The sequence below is a fragment of the Erinaceus europaeus genome, chromosome 17 (assembly GCF_950295315.1).
Source record: "Erinaceus europaeus chromosome 17, mEriEur2.1, whole genome shotgun sequence".
NCBI lineage: Eukaryota > Metazoa > Chordata > Mammalia > Eulipotyphla > Erinaceidae > Erinaceus > Erinaceus europaeus.
Window position 1 is genome coordinate 1,483,250 of NC_080178.1, and position 19,707 is coordinate 1,502,956.

Genomic DNA, 19,707 nt, shown 5'->3' on the forward strand with positions numbered 1-19,707 from the left:
TGTTGTCCTCAGCCCCTAAAGTGTCCTCTGGGAGCAAGGAGTGCCCCAGGGCCGCTAGCCCCTCTCCTGCACCCCACCACAGGGCTGAGGGCTGTGGGACAGCAGGGTGGGAGCAGGGGGTAGGTGGGGAGTTGCCCAGACACCTGGGGAGGTTCCGGCGTGGCGGGTGTGGGGGCGGGCTGGGTGGGGTGGAGGTTATCTCTCAGCTCCTGCACAGGGCCCAGAGCACACGGGGCAAGGGTCGCACCCCGCCCTCCTGCTGCTCTTCCAGCTGGTGGTCCCTGCCCCTGCACCCCCCCAACCCTGGGGCCCCTGACCCCACCCAGCCCTGCCTCCCACCTCCACCCTGCCTGCAGCTCCGTGTCCCTCCCTGGGCCACTCCAGCCCTTGGAGCACAGGTGGGAGGGGCTGCTGCCCCCATCACCCTACCCCCAGCTCAGGGGTACACTCATGGGCTCAGGCCCTATGTCCATCACTCAAGAGGGGCTTAGCCGGGCCAGGAAAGGACAGCTGCATGGAGCGGGGCCTCCCAGGCCCCCACCCAGGGTGCCTCTTGCCCCCACCCAGACCTGGCTTGAGGATACTCAAGAGAGACTGGGTGGGCAGGGAGGAGGGGATGAGGTGGGCTTGTCCTGAATGCCTCTGGCTTCTGTCTTGGGTGTGAATGCAGGGTGGGTGGGTGGGGGTGCTGATGGAGGGGACAGCTCCCTTCCAGGCTCAGCTGCATCCCCCCCCCCCCAGGACTGTGTTCGCCTCCCCTCTGCCACATTTTCTAAATTCCCGGTGGGGGGCAGGGCTGCTTCCTTCTCAGATTCCTGCCCCCACACCCTGGTCCTACCATGGGAAAGGGGGGGGGGGAGCAGCGCAGCTGGTGGGCCAGCAGCTGTGCGGTGTGGGGGTGCCAAGCCGGAGAGCCCCAATTAAGGGGCGTCATGGGAAAGCAGGCAGAGACAAGTACCCAGAGAACCCCCACCACCCACCCCTCCCTGGGGCTTGGGGCTCCTCTGACCAGGCTGCTGGCCTGGGGACCAGCTCTCACAGCTGGCACAGGAGGCGGCACAGAGAACATCCTCTGTAGAGGGAGACACCCTCCCTATGGAGGGGCTGGGCAGAGGGCACCCTGGCAGGGGCTGGGACCCCAGTAAGCCTTGAGGTCCAGGTGACCCAGAGGTCTGGTGTGGCCATGGGGACCCGCCCTGCAGACAGAAGGCAGGCAGATGGGGGCCTGACAGGGCCCCCAGCCACTCCTGGGCCCCACTGCCCGGCTGTCACCCTCAGGGCCCAGTGTGCCCCCATCCCTGCTCAGGCTCTGACCCCCAGCCGTTCCCCTGCCCCAGGATCCACACACACACACACACACACACTCTCTCTCTCTCTCTCCTGTTCACCTCTCTGCAAATTGGGAAGCAGATTTCCAGGCTGGGCTGGGGAGACAGCACTGCAGTTCTGCAAAAACACAGCCATGCCAGGATGCCAAGGTCCCAGGTTCGAATCCCAACAACACCTTAGACCAGACTGGGAAGGGCTCCGGGAAAAAAAGAAAGAAAGAAAGAAAGAAAGAAAGAAAAAAGGGAAGAAGATCCTGGGATTCACTCCTCGGCCAGTTGCGTGGTCCCAGAATGGGGCCCCAGTGCTCCCCAGCAGAACTCCCACCAGGCCTGGCCCTCTCCCTGGGTCCAGCCACTAACAGCCCAGATACCCTGGTGCTGAATCTCCCCTGCCTTCCAGCCTCTCAGGGCTTCCCCTCCCCCCTGTCCACTGCCCAGCCTGACCCCCAGCCTCCCCCCTGTCCACTGCCCAGCCTGACCCCCAGCCTCCCCCCTGCCCACTGCCCAGCCTGACCCCCAGCCTCCCCCCTGTCCACTGCCCAGCCTGACCCCCAGCCTCCCCCTACCCTCTGCCCAGCCTGACCCCCAGCCTCCCCCTACCCTCTGCCCACTACCCAGAACTGACCCCCAGCCTCCCCCCTGTCCACTGCCCAGCCTGACCCCCAGCCTCCCCCCTCCCCTCTGCCCAGCCTGACCCCCAGCCTCCCCCTACCCTCTGCCCAGCCTGACCCCCAGCCTCCCCCTACCCTCTGCCCAGCCTGACCACCCAGCCTCCCCCTACCCTCTGCCCACTACCCAGAACTGACCCCCAGCCTCCCCCCTGTCCACTGCCCAGCCTGACCCCCAGCCTCCCCCACCCTCTGCCCAGCCTGACCCCCAGCCTCCCCCTGCCCTCTGCCCAGCCTGACCCCCAGCCTCCCCCTACCCTCTGCCCAGCCTGACCCCCAGCCTCCCCCTGCCCTCTGCCCAGCCTGACCCCCAGCCTCCCCCCTGCCCACTACCCAGCCTGACTCCCCAGCCTCCCCCCGTCCACTGCCCAGCCTGACCCCCAGCCTCCCCCCTGTCCACTGCCCAGCCTGACCCCCAGCCTCCACCTACCCTCTGCCCAGCCTGACCCCCAGCCTCCACCTACCCCCTGCCCAGCCTGACTCCCCAGCCTCCCACTTGCCCACTGCCCAGCCTGACCCCCAGCCTCCCCCCTGCCCAGCCTGACTCCCCAGCCTCCCACTTGCCCACTGCCCAGCCTGACCCCCAGCCTCCCCCCTGCCCAGCCTGACCCCCAGCCTCCCACTTGCCCTCTGACCAGCCTGGACCCCAGCCTCCCCTTGCCCAGCCCGACCCCCCAGCCTGCTCTCTGCCGACTGCCCAGCCTGACCCCCAGCCTCTCCCTGCCCTCTCTCTGACCACCGCCCTCCAGATCAGAATTTGGGGTGCTTTCCTTCACCTCTGTCCATGGTCCCAGGGGACACATTTGGGGAGAGGTGGGTCTGGCCTGGCCAGAGAGAAGTGCAGGGCTGGATGGGGAGGCAGGGGGCTTGTTAGGGTGCACTGTGGCCTGGGCGCCCCTCCAGGACACCTCAGCTCCTCCAAGGTGCCTCCCTGGACGTGTGGTCTCCAGTGTCCTTTTTGGGACAGGTGGGAAGAAAGAAAGGAAGGAAAGGGGAAAGAAGGGAAGGAAGGAAGGAGGGAGAGAGGGAAGGAAGGAAGGAGGGAGAGAGGGAAGGAAGGAAGGAAGGAAGGAAGGAAGGAAGGAAGGAAGGAAGGAAGGGAGAAAGATAGGCAGTTAGGGAAGAAGGAGCAAACAGAAAGGGGGAGAGGGAGGGAGGGAGGCAGGGTTGGTTTTCTGAAGACCCCTCAGCCTACTGGGGAGAGGGGCTCAGGAGTCATGGAGTCAGCCCTCCCTTGTCACCTGCCCCTCCTTCCTGAAGGTGAACCCAAGGTCATCAGGGATCAACCCACTTCTGGTGGGTGGGAAGTTGGGGCGCCTTTCCCACCAGAGGACAGTCCCCTGGGGGGTGGGGTGTGAACTCTGCTAAGGGACCCGGGTCAGCAGGGACCCCAAGGTGCTATCCCGGGTACGCCCCCAGCATCCTCCGCTTGCAGGAGGCCCAACGGGCCCCACGTGGGGGTCAGGATCCGTGTTGCCCAGCTGTGGGGGCCCTGGTGGCAGGGCCCGGGGCTCCCCACTGACCACAGGGCTGCGCAAGGTGGTCACCGAGGCCGGGCGGCCCGGCGGCTTCAGGGGCTGACCCGTCCAGGAGTATCTGGCTTCTGGGTCCGGCTTGTACTCTAATCTCCTTGGCTTGGGCAGCCCGGCCCGGGCAGCCCGGCCCGGAAGGCCACCCAAGGACACAGGGCTGCCACCCGGGGGCCAGGCCGCAGGGACACTCCTAGCCCCATTTGGGGGAGCACGCCGTGGGTCCCCGAGCCTGAGGGACAGTCTGGGTGGGACACCTGCGAGGAAGACCCCAGGCCGATCGGCCACCTGACCCCCCAGCTGGGGCCCGGCCCTGGTGCTGCCAGCATTCTGCTCCCCTCAGGACCCTGCACCCCTGGTCGGCATGGCCCTCCAGTCAGGAACTGCCCAGGCTTCCCGGGAAGTGGGGAGCAGACCCTGACCCCCAGGTACCTCTGGCAGGTAAGCAGGCTCCCGGTCCTCTGGCCAGGCTGGGGCTGCTGTCCTTGCTGGCTGAGGACAGGCCACCTCCCTGGGACTGGGCCCCTGTGCCCCTGCCCCCCCACCCCCCCAGGGGCTGGGAGCCCTGAGGGAGGCAGCAGCCTCTCGCCCTGCCCACTCCTCCCTGCCCCCCACTTGCAGTCATCTGGACAAGAATGCTATTCCTAGGGGTCCCCGGCCCCCCGATCCCCCAGAAGACGGGGACAAGGCGGCTGTGCCTTCTGGCCGGAGGAGGGTCTCCCATGTCTAGCTCGCTACCCTGAGGGGACAGCCAGGCCCCATCCTGCTTAGATGTGGGTCCTGGGTAGGGCATCTAGTTGAGTGAGAGGCACTGGGCATCTCCCGTGTCTCCTCCGAGTAAGTTATCTGGTGGTCTCTGGCTAGGCCAGGGTCCCCCTCAGTCCAGCACCCATGATGGTAGCTAGCCCTGGAGCCCAGTTCCCAGGCCCATGCCGGGGCCTCTGCCATCTGTTGGGCCTGTCTCTGCTCCTTGGGATGCCTGGGGGGTGGGTGTTCCTTCACCCACCTTCAGGGTCTGTCCTCTGAGCCTTCTGCTAGGGGGAGGGCTGCCTGCCGGCCAACGCCCCTTCTGCCCACCACGGTGCCCATGGGCACACGGGCACCTGTGTGTGAGAAGGCAGCCTGGCTCCTTTGGGGTGGCTCAGTGGACAGGGAGTCCTGCCTTGGACAGCCTGGGGGGGCCGCCCCAGCCCTGCGTCTGCCACACCATGGTGCCCCTCCCTCCCCTCTTGTCCCCACGAGCTCCTCCTGGTCCTCAGGTCTGACCCGCGGCACCGACTGACTGCAGCCCATGTACCTCACCCCCGAGCCTCACCCTTCTGGAACCCAAATGGTCCCGTGCCTCACAACCACCAGAGGATGTGCTGGGGGGACTCGGGTGGGGGTGTGTGCAGGGGTCCCGGGCGATGGGGGCATGTCTCAGGAGAAGGCTGGAAAAAAGCCCCCAGGCAGCTGCTCCGACCTGGCCTGGCCCAGGGTGGGTGCTGGCCTCTCCACCAGGCAGAGCCTGGGCAGTGCGTGGCTGACCCAGCAGGCCCGGCCTGGCTGGAGAAGAGGTTCAGGCTCCACACCGGGCAGACACACCATCATCCCCATGGGCCCGGGGCCACCACAGTCCACCCCAGGCTCTTGGGACCCCGGAGGGCTGGGCCTGCACTAACCCTGGGCTGGGTGTCCACCCAGGACGCCTGCCCTGAGGGCTACACCCCGTAGGTGTCAGTGACTCCAGGCCGGGGCCGCCACTGCCGGGCCACTGCAGAGGGCCTGGAGGGCCAGTTCTTGCGGGCAGGGAGGGCTGGAACTTGGGGTGACACCATGGGTGTGGGGAAGGGGCCAGGGCCCAGGGCACTGGCCATCGGACCGGCTGCTGGCCACATGGCGTGTGGAGAAAGTGCTGACCAGTGGTGCCCGGTGCCAGGCCGCAGGACAGGCGGGAGCATGCCCACCCTGGGCATGGCTGACTCAACTCCCGTTTCCAGGCACTGGAGCCCCAGAAGTGGACAGCTCTGTGCTGAGGCCACTCCAGAGAGACCCTGGGAACAGGGAGATATGGGCGCTGCCCTCCCTGACCAGTCACTTGGGTGTAGATGGGGAGGGAGGGAGAGGCCAGGACCAGGTACAGCCTGAGGGGCCAGCAGCAGGGTGGGGGCAGAACTGGGCGCCAGGCAGAGAGATGGACTTTGGTGTGAGTGTCCCCAGAATTGAGCCTGATGGCCCGCCTATAGAAGGGAGGGGGGCCCAGGGCCCAGGGCAGTACCCAGACTGCCCCCTTCTAGGACAGGGGCTCCAAGGGACAGACTGGGGGCTGCAGAGGCAGATGGGGCCCCGGGGACACTGGGAGTTCTAGGCACAGATGGGGGTTCTGGGTGCACACAGGGGCCCTGGGGCTGGGCGGAGAGGTGTCAGCGGGAGCCGAGGTCCTGACCACGTCTACCGGCCCCTCACTGCTGTGGGGGACAGAGGACAGGCAGTGTAGGGCCAATGGGGGCACAGGCTGGGGGACGCTCTGCTTTGGGGTAAGGACACCTGGGTCCAGCTGGAGACGGGACTGGAGTGATGGACTGTGAGCCTGAGAAAGGGCTGTGGGGCAGCAGGGAGCTGGCAGCCCCTCCCTGGAGGGTGGTAGGTGCTGAGCTGGGCCAGCCTCCTCCCCTACACCTTCTGGATCCCCTCAGGGGGCTGTGACAGACATCATGAGGCAGACAGGCAAGTGAAGTGACTCCTTGTGGCCCCCAGAGCTTAGACAGACACACACACACTCTCAGTCAAAATGGCCCCGGCAGTGAGCTGGGGATGACAGACTTGAAGGAGAGACTCAGAGCGGACCCAGCTTGCGCCCAGGACCCTGCACCCACAGGCCCCCTGGGGTTGGCGGCCAGCGCGGGAGCCCAGAGGACCCTGCCACACCTGGTGGGGTGGGAAGCTCCTCTGGGGAGGGTGCCCCCACCTGGGTTCAAAGTCTTGTGTGTGGAGCTGATGCCCTCCTGACCCTTCCAGCGTGAGAGCCCAGCACCCAAGCCTGTGATCTCCTGCCGGGAGATAAGACCAGAGGGCCCGGGTGAGGGGTGCGGAGTGCTGCCCTCCCCCCCCCCTGGCCTGGTCAGGGCCGGTGGAGCAGGAACGGCCCCCACCCCGGCTCTGGGCCTGAAGGGGCCCCTCTGAGCCCTGCCTGTGTCCCTGGGCCCAGCTCCTGCTGACACAGGGCTTTGGGGGGGGGGTTCAGGTTCCCGCAAGCCTGGGTGGCTTACACACACCCCGATTTAGGCCTGGTGGCGGGGACAGCAGCTCAAGTTACGAACAGCTGAACCGGGAGGCTGGGGTGGGGGCTAGCCGCAGGTGACCTTTCTCCACAGAGGCCCCAGCCGGGGGCCCAGCACCTCAAGGTACAAGCACACTCCTTGGGGTGCCCGTCCCTGCCCCTTGGGGGGGACACACTGTCTCTGGTTGGACACCTGCATGGGGACCCTCTGGCCAGCACCCAGTGGTGCTGGAGGCCTGAGTGTGAAGGAAACCGGCACCCCCAGATGGCCTCAACCTCAGCTTCCCCCTCACACACACTTCTCCACCAAGGCCAAGCGTCTACCCCAGCCTGGAGGACCCTTGCCTGACCCCAGGCCCACCCCCCACCATTGCCCAACCTTGAGACTGGAAGGACACCTACATGATGCCAGCCTCCCGCTCTGGGGACACATTCCTTGGATGAGGGGTGCTGCCAGGGTGGCGCCACGTGGGCTCCAATGGCCTGGCTTGGGGACAGATGGCAGATGACACCCACCTGCTCGTTGTGAGACATGAGTGCCCCCGTCAGGCGGGCGCCCTGGGTGCCGGGACCCTGGCTGAGGTACTGGGCTTCCCACTCCACTCTAAGGATGGGGGGGCTGATGAGAACAGCTGATTCCCATTTTAACATCCTTACGTGGGGGGCTGCTCAGAGGCATCCAGAATTTGTGGAAAACGTGCTCAGCCTTCTCTCAGATACCCGACATCTTGACCCCTCAGCACCCCCAGCCCTTGCCCCCCTCCCGGGTACCCAGGGTTGGGCACATGTTGGGGGTGGGGGGCTGGAGCCCGGCCAGCTGCCAGCTTCTCCTCCCAAGCTCAGAGCTGGTTCTGCACAGCAGCCCCCCTCCCGGCCCCAGGCCCCCCCAAGATCATGGGGCCACTCTGTTGTGGGCTGTTTGCGGCCCCTCCCGTCATCGTCGTCAAGGTGACGGCTGAGGTGCGGCTCTCAGCAGTGCCTCAGAGGTGACTGTGTGTGCCATGCCCTCCCGGGACCCCTGAGCCCCCCTTCAGGAATGTTCCGTGAATGTTCCAGCTGGTACCCGCTCCCCCCACCCTCTGCCCCCACTGCCCGCTTCCACTTCAGGTCTCTCCTGTGCCTTCACCATACACCCCAAGGTCTGAGGACCTGAAGCCCCCGTCCTGCTGCTGTGGGGGGGTTGGCAGAGGGTGGCTACCATTCACTGGTGCCCAGCACAGGGGCCTGGGCACAGGGTAGAGTCCCCCGGCCTGCCGGGGTCAGTGCAGGGCACGAGTCGTCAGAGTGGCGGCTGTGACAAGCACTCACAGCTGCGTCCTCTGGGGAGCTATTTTGGACGGGCAGGAGTTGGGGTGGGGGGTGGCGGAGCAACCCAATCTGCCGTGATGTTCCTGGCGCCCCGTGAGTCCCTGCAGCTGCTGAGGGCTCTCACCCCAAGCCCCTGGGAGCCAGCACATAGCTTTCCCACTCCCAGGCCGGGGGCCGGGGGCCGGGGGCCTGGGGGGGGGGGGTGGACCGGTGGCAGCAGCTGCAGCTAATCCCCGTTTATGTCAGAGACTCCAGAACATGAGCTGGCGGGGGGGGGGGAGCAGGGACCAGCTCAGCACACCCCTCGGGGGGAGACTCTGGGGGCCCCAGCACCCCGCTTTCCTGGGGCTCTCTGTGGCTGGCTGCCTGCATCCCCCACCAGCTGCGAGCCCCACTCCCGTGTATCCCCGGACCTGAGGGGATGGGGGGCATGAGGGAGGAGAGGAGGAAGGAGTCCTGTGATGAGCATGAAGCCCCCCAAGTCGGCCAACTCTCCAACAGCAGACAGGAGACTGGGGCGCACCCCCAATTCACACCGGGGAGAGGGGAGGGGGCAGGGCCCTGCTGTGAGACATGGTGACCCGCCGGCCCCTGGTGTCCCTGACTGGGGACGGTCGTAGGGCTTGGGGGACGGGCGGCTTCGGGGCGCGTCCACTCCCGGCTGCGAGGGGGTGGGCATAGCTTGCCTCAAGACCGACCACGCAGGGCCAGCACTGACCCCAGGGCCGGCTGACAGCAGGGGACATCCCCACCGGACCAGGGAGCAGGACGTGGCTGGTGGGCAGTGTGGTGGCCAGCATGTACTTCCGGTAGCCACACCCCCATCCACCCCCCCACCCCCCCACCCCCGCCTGGCTCTCAGGGGCCCGGTGGCCAGGACTTCCGGCTGCCCAGCCTGGCCTCACTCTGCCACACTGTGGCCGTGGGAGGGAGCTCACCCTTCCTGGTGCCAGCCGCACCAGCACGAACGGGGGACATGGTGACGGCAGCTGTGGGGGACACAGCAAGCTATGGGGTCAGGCCAGGGGCTCCTCGAGTGGTAGCGGCCTCTGTCCACCCATGCCTCCATCAGAAGCCTCCCACAGGCCCACCATGCACCCCAGCACTCGCCCCAGCCCTCCCCCCCATAGCTAGCCCCCCAAAGACTCGGTGACCCTGAGGCCTGCCTGGGTGAAACTTTGACTCTCCAGATTCCCAAGTTGTCCTGGAAAAACTGGAACGGCTGGAACTATCTAGAAGATCAAGGTCCCCCTTCTTCCCTGCCCTCCAAGACCAGGCCGTGAGCACCTGGGGGCCCACACGGGGGCCTAGGTCCCCCAACCTCGGTGCTGTGGGGCTCCCAGACCCTCATGGGCTTGGAGAACATTCTAGTCTGTTTGGGGCAGAGTGTGGCCAGATCCGGCTTTCTGGGGCTGCCTGAGGAAAGACCTCTGTCACCCTGGGCCCAGAGAATTGGGGGGATGGCTGGGTTGTGGTGGGGGGCATGGGGAGCAGGACACAGAGGCCCCGTCTCGGGACATGGACACGGCTGTGCTGTAGGGTCCAGCCTGCTGGCAGGTCCTCTCCCGGCACTCTGGGCCCTACCCCTGGTCTGGGACTCAGCACTGAGGCCGAAGTGAGTGGATGGAAGGGCGGCCAGGCACACGTGTGTACACACACACATAGCACAGTGCCTGGCAGCACCCCTCGGGGGTTTATGAGAGCCACAAGTCGGAGCTCACATGGGCCAGGTAACAGGGTGTGAGAAGGCTGCCCCCCCCCCCGCATCCTCCCCCCAGGCAGTACAATGGCCCCCGCCCCCCCACTTCCTGCTGGCCCTGGGTTCCAGACACTTTGTAAAGCAGCAACCAGGGCAGGCTGCACCTTGTTCTGCTTAAGGGGACCTGCAGGGGCTGCTGGGAGGACTTCCCTGTGGGGTCGGGGGCTGTAGGTAGGGACCAGGGGCGTCCTGAGGCCTTCCCAGCAGGGTCCCATTGGCCAGCACCCCACTTCAGGGCATGGTGAGAAGACCTGGACACATCCGGGCTCCTTCACTAGCACCCAGACACCCATAGGGCTGAGGGGGCTGGGGTGCCCAGAGGTCAGCTGCAGAGAGCTGGTGGGGTGGGGGGTTTGCAGGCCTTCAGACCCTTGAACCTGGGGGCCGGGCAGTCCACTCTGATCACCCCCACAAGGCTGTCACCACTGCAGGGGGCGGGCACTGAGGGTTCTGCTGTGTTCCAGGGGCAGTGCCTGCAGCCCTAGTGAAAGGGGGTGCTGTGGGCGAGCCCCTGCAGGGGCAACAGGGGGCACAGATATGAGGCCAGGAGGGCGAGGGGAGCAGGCCTCTGCCCAGCCCCCCAGAGGGGCCCCATCAAACCCAGATGTTCTGCCTGTTTGCTGAGGGGGTGGGAGCCAGCAGGCAGGCTGAGAGCAAAGGCCGCGGGGGTGGAGGGGGGCAGCTTGCTCCTGGGGGGCCGGCCCAAGATGCAGGCCTGAGCTGAGGGATGGGCTTCCCCCACAGTGGACTTTTGGGGCTCAGTCCAAAAAGGGGGGGGGTGCAGCTGCTTTCTCTGGAGACTGGGCTCACAGGGCGACTTGGTTAGGGATCAGCCCCCATGAGGACTTTGCAGTCAGCACCCTCAAGGGGCTGGGTGACAGACCTAGGAGGGGGTCCTGGAGGAGGAGGCAGCATCTCCCAAATGAAGCTAATGAACCAGAGGTCCCACATCTGCTCTTTCTCGGGGACCCAGGACACTCCCAGCCCAGCCTGTGTCTCCCCTCAGAGACTCAACTTTGGGGCCTCACTCACTCACCCCTCATTTGTTCACTCGCTCCTTCACTCCCTCCCTCAGTGTGGGAGGTGGGAGGCCCAGGCTCTTGGTCCAGACTGTGTCCTGGGGGAGGAGGGATAGGAGCTGGGGGGGGGGGGCAGTGCTCTGGCCTCAGAGGAGCTGGGGTCCCCATCTCCGGGTCACACAGAGGCCCGCCAGGCGCTGGGGCTCCCCAGCAGCCAGAGGGAAGCACGGGTCCTTCTGTGCACGAGTCCGGCAGCCGCCCCGGGGGAGCCCCAGGCCAGGGAGCACTGGACGGCTGGATTGCAGGCAGTGCACAGAAAGGGGAAACTGAGTCCAGGAGGCCCTGCTCTTTGTCCTGGGGGTCTGAGGCACCTCAGGGCTGGCTCCCCTCCCAAGAGGTGTGGGGGGCTCAAAGTGCTGAGCCCTCACCCCCGTGGGCTGTCTCCTCCCAGTGCTTTGCCTGGGTGCAGGGGGGGCTGGTGGCAGGGCAGTGATGAAGTGACCGGCCAATGCCCCCAGGCTGGGCTGGAATTCCTCCTCCCTGGCCTTGAGTTGGGGTCCAGGGCCTGGGCACTTGCACTATTTCTCTAAGGAAAATAGAGCGGAGAGCGCCGGGCTTTCCCGGAGGCCTCACTAAATCATGGTTGGGGGGGGGGGGGGGGTCCTGCTGCCTTAACTGCCAGAGGCCTCAGGCCTGTTTCCTCTGGCAGCGCCCTGGGGGCCGGGGGGAGGGCAGAACGCACTGGGTTACTTGCAGGGACCGTCTCTGAGCCTGCTTCTCTGGGGCCTCCCCCTCTGCACCTACGGCCAGCACACCGGGGGCTCTGGACTCAGCCCCCAAACCTCCACACAGGTCTGCTCTAGGTTCAGGCCGCCTGCTCCCACAGAGGGGGTCCCTCACTGCACCCCAAGACTGAAAGAGGCAGGTGCTCCAGAGACCACAGCCCCTGGACTCTGCAACCCCTGGCTATGGGGTGGCCGCCCTCTCTTGGACTGGCTGGCTCTCCCAACCTCCGCTTCTTGGGGTGTCTGCAGTCGTGCCCGGGGGAAGCTGGGCTCCCGCCGCCAGGCTCAGGCTGACATCCTCTGTGGGGGTAGCGTGGCCCACAGGGGGTGTGTGTGGGTGCTGGCAGTGTAGGGACAGAGCATGGTTTCTGGGTGAGGGACCTGCCGAGAACAGGGGTTCTGGGGCTCCCTGTGCCCACGGGTGACGGGACAGTGAAGAGGAGGAGCCCGGGGACAGAGGACATGGAGCAGGGTGTCTCCTCCCGGTGGGACTTTATTGGGGTGTCACAGCTAGAACCACTGGGGGACACCCCCACGCCGGGGGTCGTGCTGCTCTCTCCGCCGGCGCTCCTGCAGCAGCTGCTCCTGGACGTCGGCCCCCTCGGCCGCCGGCCTCTCGGGGAACAGGTCCGGGAAGGTGAAGGTCTGCCCGTGGGCCTGGAGGGGGCACGCAGGCTTGAGCTCACGGGCCCGACAACGGCCCCTTCATCATGCACACAGCTCGTTAAGCGGCCGGGTCGAGCGCCTGCTCTGCGGCCAGGGACAGGAAGACCGGCCGCCCGCCCCGCTGCCTTGCTGGCAAGGCTTCCATCCCAAACACCTAGAGCCCCCAGCCCAGCACAAAGGCGCTGTGAGCCGCACCCCATAAATCACGACCCTGCCGGCGAGCTGCCCGCCGCCAGCCGGCCGAGTGTGGGTGCCGCCAGCTGGGGGGTCGCGCCGCCCACCCGCCTGTCCCCGCGGTGCCGGCAGACGGCCAGGCGGGTGGGTGGTTAGGGCGGGCGCAGTGCCGGTGCTGGCCGAGTGATGACGGCCGGGCCCACCTTCCCGGCAGCTACGTGCGGGGCCCGCTGCCCAGAACGGGGAGTCTCACAGGAGGCCATTCTGCAGGGGGGGGGGGGGGGCGGCGGGCAGAAGCACAAAGATGGCAATTCATGGGAGGGGGGTGGGCAGAGGGGGCCCGGAGCTGTTTGTGGGTGCCCCTACCTGGAGCCCCCTTTGTGCCCACAGGAGCCGAGAGGTGAACCCCAATTCCAGAGCTGACCTCTAGCTGCAGAAACTCCTGAGCCCCCCAACTCCCACATCACTGTGATTAGTTCTGGGGTCGGCACAGCCCCTGCCTCTGGGGTTTGCAGTTGTGTGCGAAGATCTCTGGGTTTCGGGGGGAGGGTGTTTGCCAGTTTGGTTTCAGCCTAGAGTGCTGCCTCCCTGCTGGGGAGACACAGGGGACCCCCAGGTACCCCGACTAGTTTTTCACAAGTGTGGTGGGGCAGCCCGGGGCTTGGGGGCCACCATGGGGCGTGACAAAGACAGATGGTGACTTCACCTCAGGACAAGGCAGCTTTATGAGGCCTGGGGATGGAGACACCCTACCTGGACCTGGGGGGGGGGGGGGCTGGCATCAGGACAGTGAGGCCTGTGGAGGGTGGGCTTCTCAGGAGGGTCCTGCCACCTTGCACTCCTGCCTGGCACTCACAGGAACACTACTGCCATCTAGTGACCAGCCCGGGGGGGGGGTGTCATGGACCCAGAGAAGTGTGTGGGGGATCCCTGGAAGGTTCCAGAAGCCAGGCTGCCCACCTGCACAGGTCTGAGGAACTCCTGCTGGGGGCCGGTCTAAGGCCACCTGAATGCAGAGGCCCGAGCAGGGCTGGGGAGGGGCCCTTCTCCCCACGGCTGAGAGTCTCGGGCAAGACAGGCCACAGGGGGACTGGAGTCTTCCGCCACCCCTGACCAGACCTCGGCAGAACGTGCCAGATGCCCACCAGCCGGTTGGTCCGGAGCAGAAAGGGGCTCAAGACAGACCCGGGGCTCACCTGGCCTGTCTGTGCTGTGCTGAATCAGAAGGGCCAGCCCGGGGGGCTGTGACGGGGGTGGGGGTGGTGACAGTGGGGGGAGCAGTGACTCTGGGGAGGGGCACTAGGGAGCCCAGTTTCTGTCTGAGCAGGAGTCCCGTAGATGTCCTCCCCCCACCTGGCTCCGAAACCCAGGCTCCGACCCCGGCCCGGGCCCCCCGCACCCACCAGCTGCACGTAGGCGACCTTGTAGTCCGGCTTCTTCACCCTGACGTTCCTGTGATCCCTTTTCCTGCCGGAGCCTGTCGGGGTGGGGAGAGAGACCCGAGTCCCGGCACGAACCCAGAGAGCCCGCTAATCCCGCACCCACTTTCCAGAAAGACAAACAGGCAGGAATTAGTCTGTCTCCCCAGATGACAGCCGTCCCCCGGGGCAGCCGACGTGCCCGGCCCTGCTCAGGCCTGGCCCGCCACCTCAACGAGGGCCTCAGATCGGTGGCTGGGGGCAGGGGCCACTCGCTCGGACCCAGGGCCCGGGCTCTGATGCAGACGGGGTGGGGGGCTGGGCCCGTGTCCAGCCACATACCGTGCTGCACTCTGGTTCGCACAGCGGCCACTGGCACGTTGTAAATGCGCTCCAGGTAGTTCCTGACATCCACTCTGGTCATCCTGGGGTGGGAAGAATGCTGGAGGACAGGCTCACCCAGGGAGGGGCACTAGGGCCTGTCAAGCCCACCCCGAAACACAGCTGTTCTGTTCCAGATCAGCCTGGGGGACAGGGGACCCAGCCCCGGGTCTTCCCCATCCCTGAGTGTGGCTGTCTGGGAGTGACCTCACCCACCCTGTGCCCTGTGCTGCCACCCTGGCTATGGGCACTCTCACCCTGGCCCTGCCTGAGGCCACACTCAGGGTCCCCGCCCTGGCCTGAACCCCGACACTCACTCCAGAGGGATCCGGAACTGCACGGTGTCCAGGGGCTGAGGGTGGCCGGGCCGCACGAGCTGGACAAAGAAGTTGGTGCGAAAGACGCGGAGCTGAGGGTTGCCCAGCTGGTACAGTGGGTACCTAGGAGGAGTCAGACACCTGCTAGGACCTGGGCCCTGGGCAAGAGGGCGAGGATCTCTGCAGGTCCTGCCTGGGGACCCCCTTGATGCTGTCAATGAGTCCCACTGCTGAACCCTGCACCCTCAGGAAAGACCCCGGGGCCACTCAGGAGAGGCCAGTGGCAGAGCACCCAGGGAAGTGGGGAGCCCTGGGCCTGGAAACTGAAATATCGGGGCCTGCTGGGGGCTCAGGACCTGCTGGGGGTTCAGGACCTGCTGGGAGCTCAGGATCTGCTGGGAGCTCAGGATCTGCTGGGGGTTCAGGATCTGCTGGGGGCTCAGGACCTGCTGGGGGTTCAGGATCTGCTGGGGGCTCAGGACCTGCTGTGGGTTCAGGACCTGCTGGGGGTTCAGAACCTGCTGGGAGCTCAGGACTGCTGGGAGCTCAGGATCTGCTGGGGGCTCAGGACCTGCTGGGGGTTCAGGATCTGCTGGGGGCTCAGGACCTGCTGGGGGCTCAGGACCTGCTGGGGGTTCAGGACCTGCTGGGGGTTCAGGACCTGCTGGGAGCTCAGGACCTGCTGGGGGCTCAGGATCTGCTGGGGGCTCAGGACCTGCTGGGGGCTCAGGACCTGCTGGGGGCTCAGGACCTGCTGGGGGTTCCGGATCTGCTGGGGGTTCAGGACCTGCTGGGGGTTCAGGACCTGCTGGGGTTCAGGATCTGCTGTTGGCTCAGGACCTGCTGGGGACTCAGGACCTGCTGGGGGTTCAGGATCTGCTGGGGGCTCAGGACCTGCTGTTGGCTCAGGACCTGCTGGGGGCTCAGGACCTGCTGGGGGCTCAGGATCTGCTGGGGGCTCAGGACCTGCTGGGGGTTCAGGACCTGCTGGGGGCTCAGGACCTGCTGGGGGCTCAGGACCTGCTGGGGGTTCAGGACCTGCTGGGAGCTCAGGACCTGCTGGGGGCTCAGGATCTGCTGGGGGCTCAGGACCTGCTGGGGGCTCAGGACCTGCTGGGGGCTCAGGACCTGCTGGGGGCTCAGGACCTGCTGGGGGTTCCGGATCTGCTGGGGGTTCAGGACCTGCTGGGGGTTCAGGACCTGCTGGGGTTCAGGATCTGCTGTTGGCTCAGGACCTGCTGGGGACTCAGGATCTGCTGGGGGTTTAGGACCTGCTGGGGGTTCAGGATCTGCTGTTGGCTCAGGACCTGCTGTTGGCTCAGGACCTGCTGGGGACTCAGGATCTGCTGGGGGTTCAGGACCTGCTGGGGCTCAGGATCTGCTGGGGGCTCAGGACCTGCTGGTGGCTCAGGACCTGCTGTGGGTTCAGGACCTGCTGGGGGCTCAGGACCTGCTGGGAGCTCAGGACCTGCTGGGAGCTCAAGATCTGCTGGGAGCTCAGGACCTGCTGGGAGCTCAGGATCTGCTGGGAGCTCAGGACCTGCTGGGAGCTCAGGATCTGCTGGGAGCTCAGGACCTGCTGGGAGCTCAGGACCTGCTGGGGGCTCAGGACCTGCTGGGAGCTCAGGACCTGCTGGGAGCTCAGGACCTGCTGGGGGCTCAGGATCTGCTGGGAGCTCAGGACCTGCTGGGGTTCAGGATCTGCTGGGGGCTCAGGACCTGCTGGGAGCTCAGGATCTGCTGGGAGCTCAGGACCTGCTGGGGGTTCAGGATCTGCTGGGGGCTCAGGACCTGCTGGGGGTTCAGGATCTGCTGGGGGTTCAGGATCTGCTGGGGTTCAGGACCTGCTGGGGGTTCAGGACCTGCTGGGGACTCAGGACCTGCTGGGGACTCAGGACCTGCTGGGACTTCAGGACCTGCTGGGGGTTCAGGACCTGCTGGGGGTTCAGGACCTGCTGGGAGCTCAGGATCTGCTGGGAGCTCAGGACCTGCTGGGGGTTCAGGATCTGCTGGGGGCTCAGGACCTGCTGGGAGTTCAGGACCTGCTGGGGGTTCAGGATCTGCTGGGAGCTCAGGACCTGCTGGTGGTTCAGGACCTGCTGGGTTTCAGGACCTGCTCTGGGCTCATGACCTGCTGGGGGCTCAGGACCTGCTGGGGGTTCAGATTCTGCCTGGGGTTCAGGACCTGCTGGGAGCTCAGGACCTGCTGGGGGTTGAGGACCTGCCAGGGATTCAGGATCTGCTGGGTGCTAAGGACCTGCTGGGTTCAGGACCTGCTGGGGCCTCAGGTCCTGCTTGGGGTTCAAGTCCTGCTTGGGGTTCCGACCTGCTTGGGGTTCAGGACCTGCTGGGGGCTTTTGCCTGCTGGAGTTCATGACCTGCTTGAGATGCAGAGCCTGGGGTTCAGGTCCTGCTGGGGGCTGTTTCTGGTAGGGGTTCTGGTTCTCCTGATGTCTGGGTCCTGCTAGGGTTGCAGTGCCTTCTGGGTATTAACGTCTTATGGGGCTGTAGACCTTCTGGCGTCACATCCTATGGTGGCTCTAAACCTGCTGGAGTCCCATCCTATGGAGGCTCTAGAACTGCTGGGGTCACGTCCTACAGGGGCTCTAGACCTACTGGGGGTCTCATCCTACGGGGTCTCCTGACCTGCTGGGTTCACGTCCTACGGGGGCTCTAGACTTGCTGGGGTCCCGTCCTAGGGGGCTCTAGACCTACTGGGGTCCCATCCTACAGGGGCTCTAGACCTACTGGGGTCCCGTCCTACAGGGGCTCTAGACCTACTGGGGTCCCGTCCTACAGGGGCTCTAGACCTGCTGGGGTCCCGTCCTACAGGGGCTCTAGACCTGCTGGGGTCCCGTCCTACAGGGGCTCTAGACCTGCTGGGGTCCCATCCTACAGGGGCTCTAGACCTGCTGGGGTCCTGTCCTACAGGGGCTCTAGACCTACTGGGGTCCCATCCTACAGGGGCTCTAGACCTGCTGGGGTCCTGTCCTACAGGGGCTCTAGACCTACTGGGGTCCCATCCTACAGGGGCTCTAGACCTGCTGGGGTCCCGTCCTAGGGGGCTCTAGACCTACTGGGGTCCCATCCTACAGGGGCTCTAGACCTGCTGGGTCTCACGTCCTAGGGGGCTCTAGACCTGCTGGGTGTCATGTCCTACGGGGGCTCTAGACCTGCTGCGGTCCCATCCTTTGGGGGCTCTAGACCTGCTGGGGTCCTGTCCTATTGGGCCCAGGCCACCGGGTTCTGGTTCTGCGGTTGGTGGCTGCTCGGGCCCGGCTGCAGCTCTGCGTCTCCCTGGCGCGGGGCCTGGGGCTCCGGGTCTCTGGGCCTCGCGTCCCAGGGGTGCTTGGCCTGTGTCTGCCCCAGTCACTGCTGACACCCAGGGGTGCTGCACGGGCTGCAGCTGGGCCCCGGGGCTGTGCGGGGGTCTGTGCGGGGTCTCTGGGGGTCTGTGCGGGGTCTGTCGGGTCTGTGCGGGGTCTGTCGGGGCTGTGCGGGGTCTGTGCAAGTTCTCTGGGGGTCTGTGTGGGGTCTCTGGGGGGGTCTGTGCGGGGTCTCTGGGGGTCTGTTGGGGTCTCTGGGGGTCTGTGCGGGGTCTCTGGGGGCTGTGCGGGGTCTGTCGGGTCTGTGCAGAGTCTCTGGGGCCTGTGCGGGGTCTCTGAGGGTCTGTGCGGGGTCTGTTGGGGCTGTGCGGGGTCTCCGGGGGGCTGTGCGGGGTCTCCGGGGGGTCTGTGCGTGTTCTCTGGGGGTCTGTCAGGTCTGTGCGGGGTCTCTAGGGGCTGTGCTGGGTGTCTGGGGGTCTGTGCGGGGTCTGTCGGGTCTGTGCGGTGTCTCTCGGGTCTGTGCGGGGTCTCTGAGGGTCTGTGCGGGGTCTCTGGGGGTCTGTGCGGGGTCTCCGGGGGTCTGTGCGGGGTCTCTCGGGTCTGTGCGTTGTCTGTCAGGTCTGTGCGGGGTCCCTGGTGTCTGTGCGGGGTCTCCGGGGGTCTGTGCGGGGTCTCTCGGGGCTGTGCGGGGTCTGTGTGGGGTCTCTCAGGTCTGTGCGGGGTCCCTGGTGTCTGTGCGGGGTCCCCGGGTGTCTGTGCGGGGTCTCTCGGGTCTGTGCGTTGTCTGTCAGGTCTGTGCGGGGTCTCCGGGGCCTGTGCGGGGTCTCTCGGGTCTGTGCGGGGTCTCCGGGTGTCTGTGCGGGGTCTGTCAGGTCTGTGCGGGGTCCCTGGTGTCTGTGCGGGGTCTCTGGGGGTCTGTGCGGGGTCTCTCGGGGCTGTGCGGGGTCTATCGGGGTCTGTGTGGGGTCTCTCGAGTCTGTGAGGGGTCTCCGGGGATCTGTGCGGGGTCTCTCGGGTCTGTGCGGGGTCTCCAGGTGTCTGTGCGGGGTCTCCGGGGATCTGTGCGGGGTCTCTCGGGGCTATGCGGCGTCTCTCGGGGTCTGTGTGGGGTCTCTCGGGTCTGTGAAGGGTCTCCGGGGATCTGTGCGGGGTCTCTCGGGGCTTTGCGGGGTCTCCGGGGCCTGTGCGGGGTCTCCGGGGGTCTGTGCAGGGTCTCTCGGGCTGTGCGGGGGTCTGTCCGGGGCTGTGTGGGGTCTGTGCGGGGTGTGTGCGGGGTCTGTCCGGGGCTGTGCGGTGTCTGTCCGGGGCTGTGCGGGGGTGTGTCCGTGGTCTGTGCGGGGTCTCCAGGGCCCCTGCGTGCCCCCCGCCCCCGTCCCGCACCCGCACCCGCACTCACAGCACGTTCCGCGCCATCGTCGGCTTCCGGGGCGGCGGGCGGAAGGAGTGGCGCGCACGGCCGCAGCCCCGCCTGGCACAGCGCCCCCTGGCCGCCGGAGGCCGCACCTGCGCACCTGCCGCCCACCTGCGCGCGCACCTGGCACCGGGCACACCTGTGCGGCCGCCCGCTGGAAGCTGGCCCCGGCCGCACACCGCACACCGCGCGCCTCCCTGCGCACACCTGAGCGCGCCAAGCGCCTCCCCTGCGCACACCTGAGCGCACCGCGCGCCTACCCTGCGCACACCTGAGCACACCTCGCGCCTCCCCTGAGCACACCTGAGCACACCTGAGCGCGCCAAGCACCTCCCCTGCGCACACCTGAGCGCGCCAAG

The 19,707-nt window shown here is 66.6% G+C and overlaps 1 protein-coding gene across 1 annotated transcript; it reads right to left on the reverse strand.

Annotated features, from left to right (window-relative positions):
- Nucleotides 1-12,130: 12,130 nt before the first annotated feature.
- MRPL23 (mitochondrial ribosomal protein L23) lies at nt 12,131-19,415 on the reverse strand. The gene is made up of 5 exons (XM_060177331.1): nt 19,334-19,415; nt 14,612-14,734; nt 14,256-14,338; nt 13,899-13,972; nt 12,131-12,312 (listed from the first exon to the last, which is right to left on the reverse strand). Exons 1-5 carry the CDS (start codon nt 19,348-19,350, stop codon nt 12,166-12,168), a joined length of 444 nt encoding a protein of 147 aa, XP_060033314.1. The 5' UTR covers nt 19,351-19,415; the 3' UTR covers nt 12,131-12,165.
- Between the last annotated feature and the right edge of the window lie 292 nt (nt 19,416-19,707).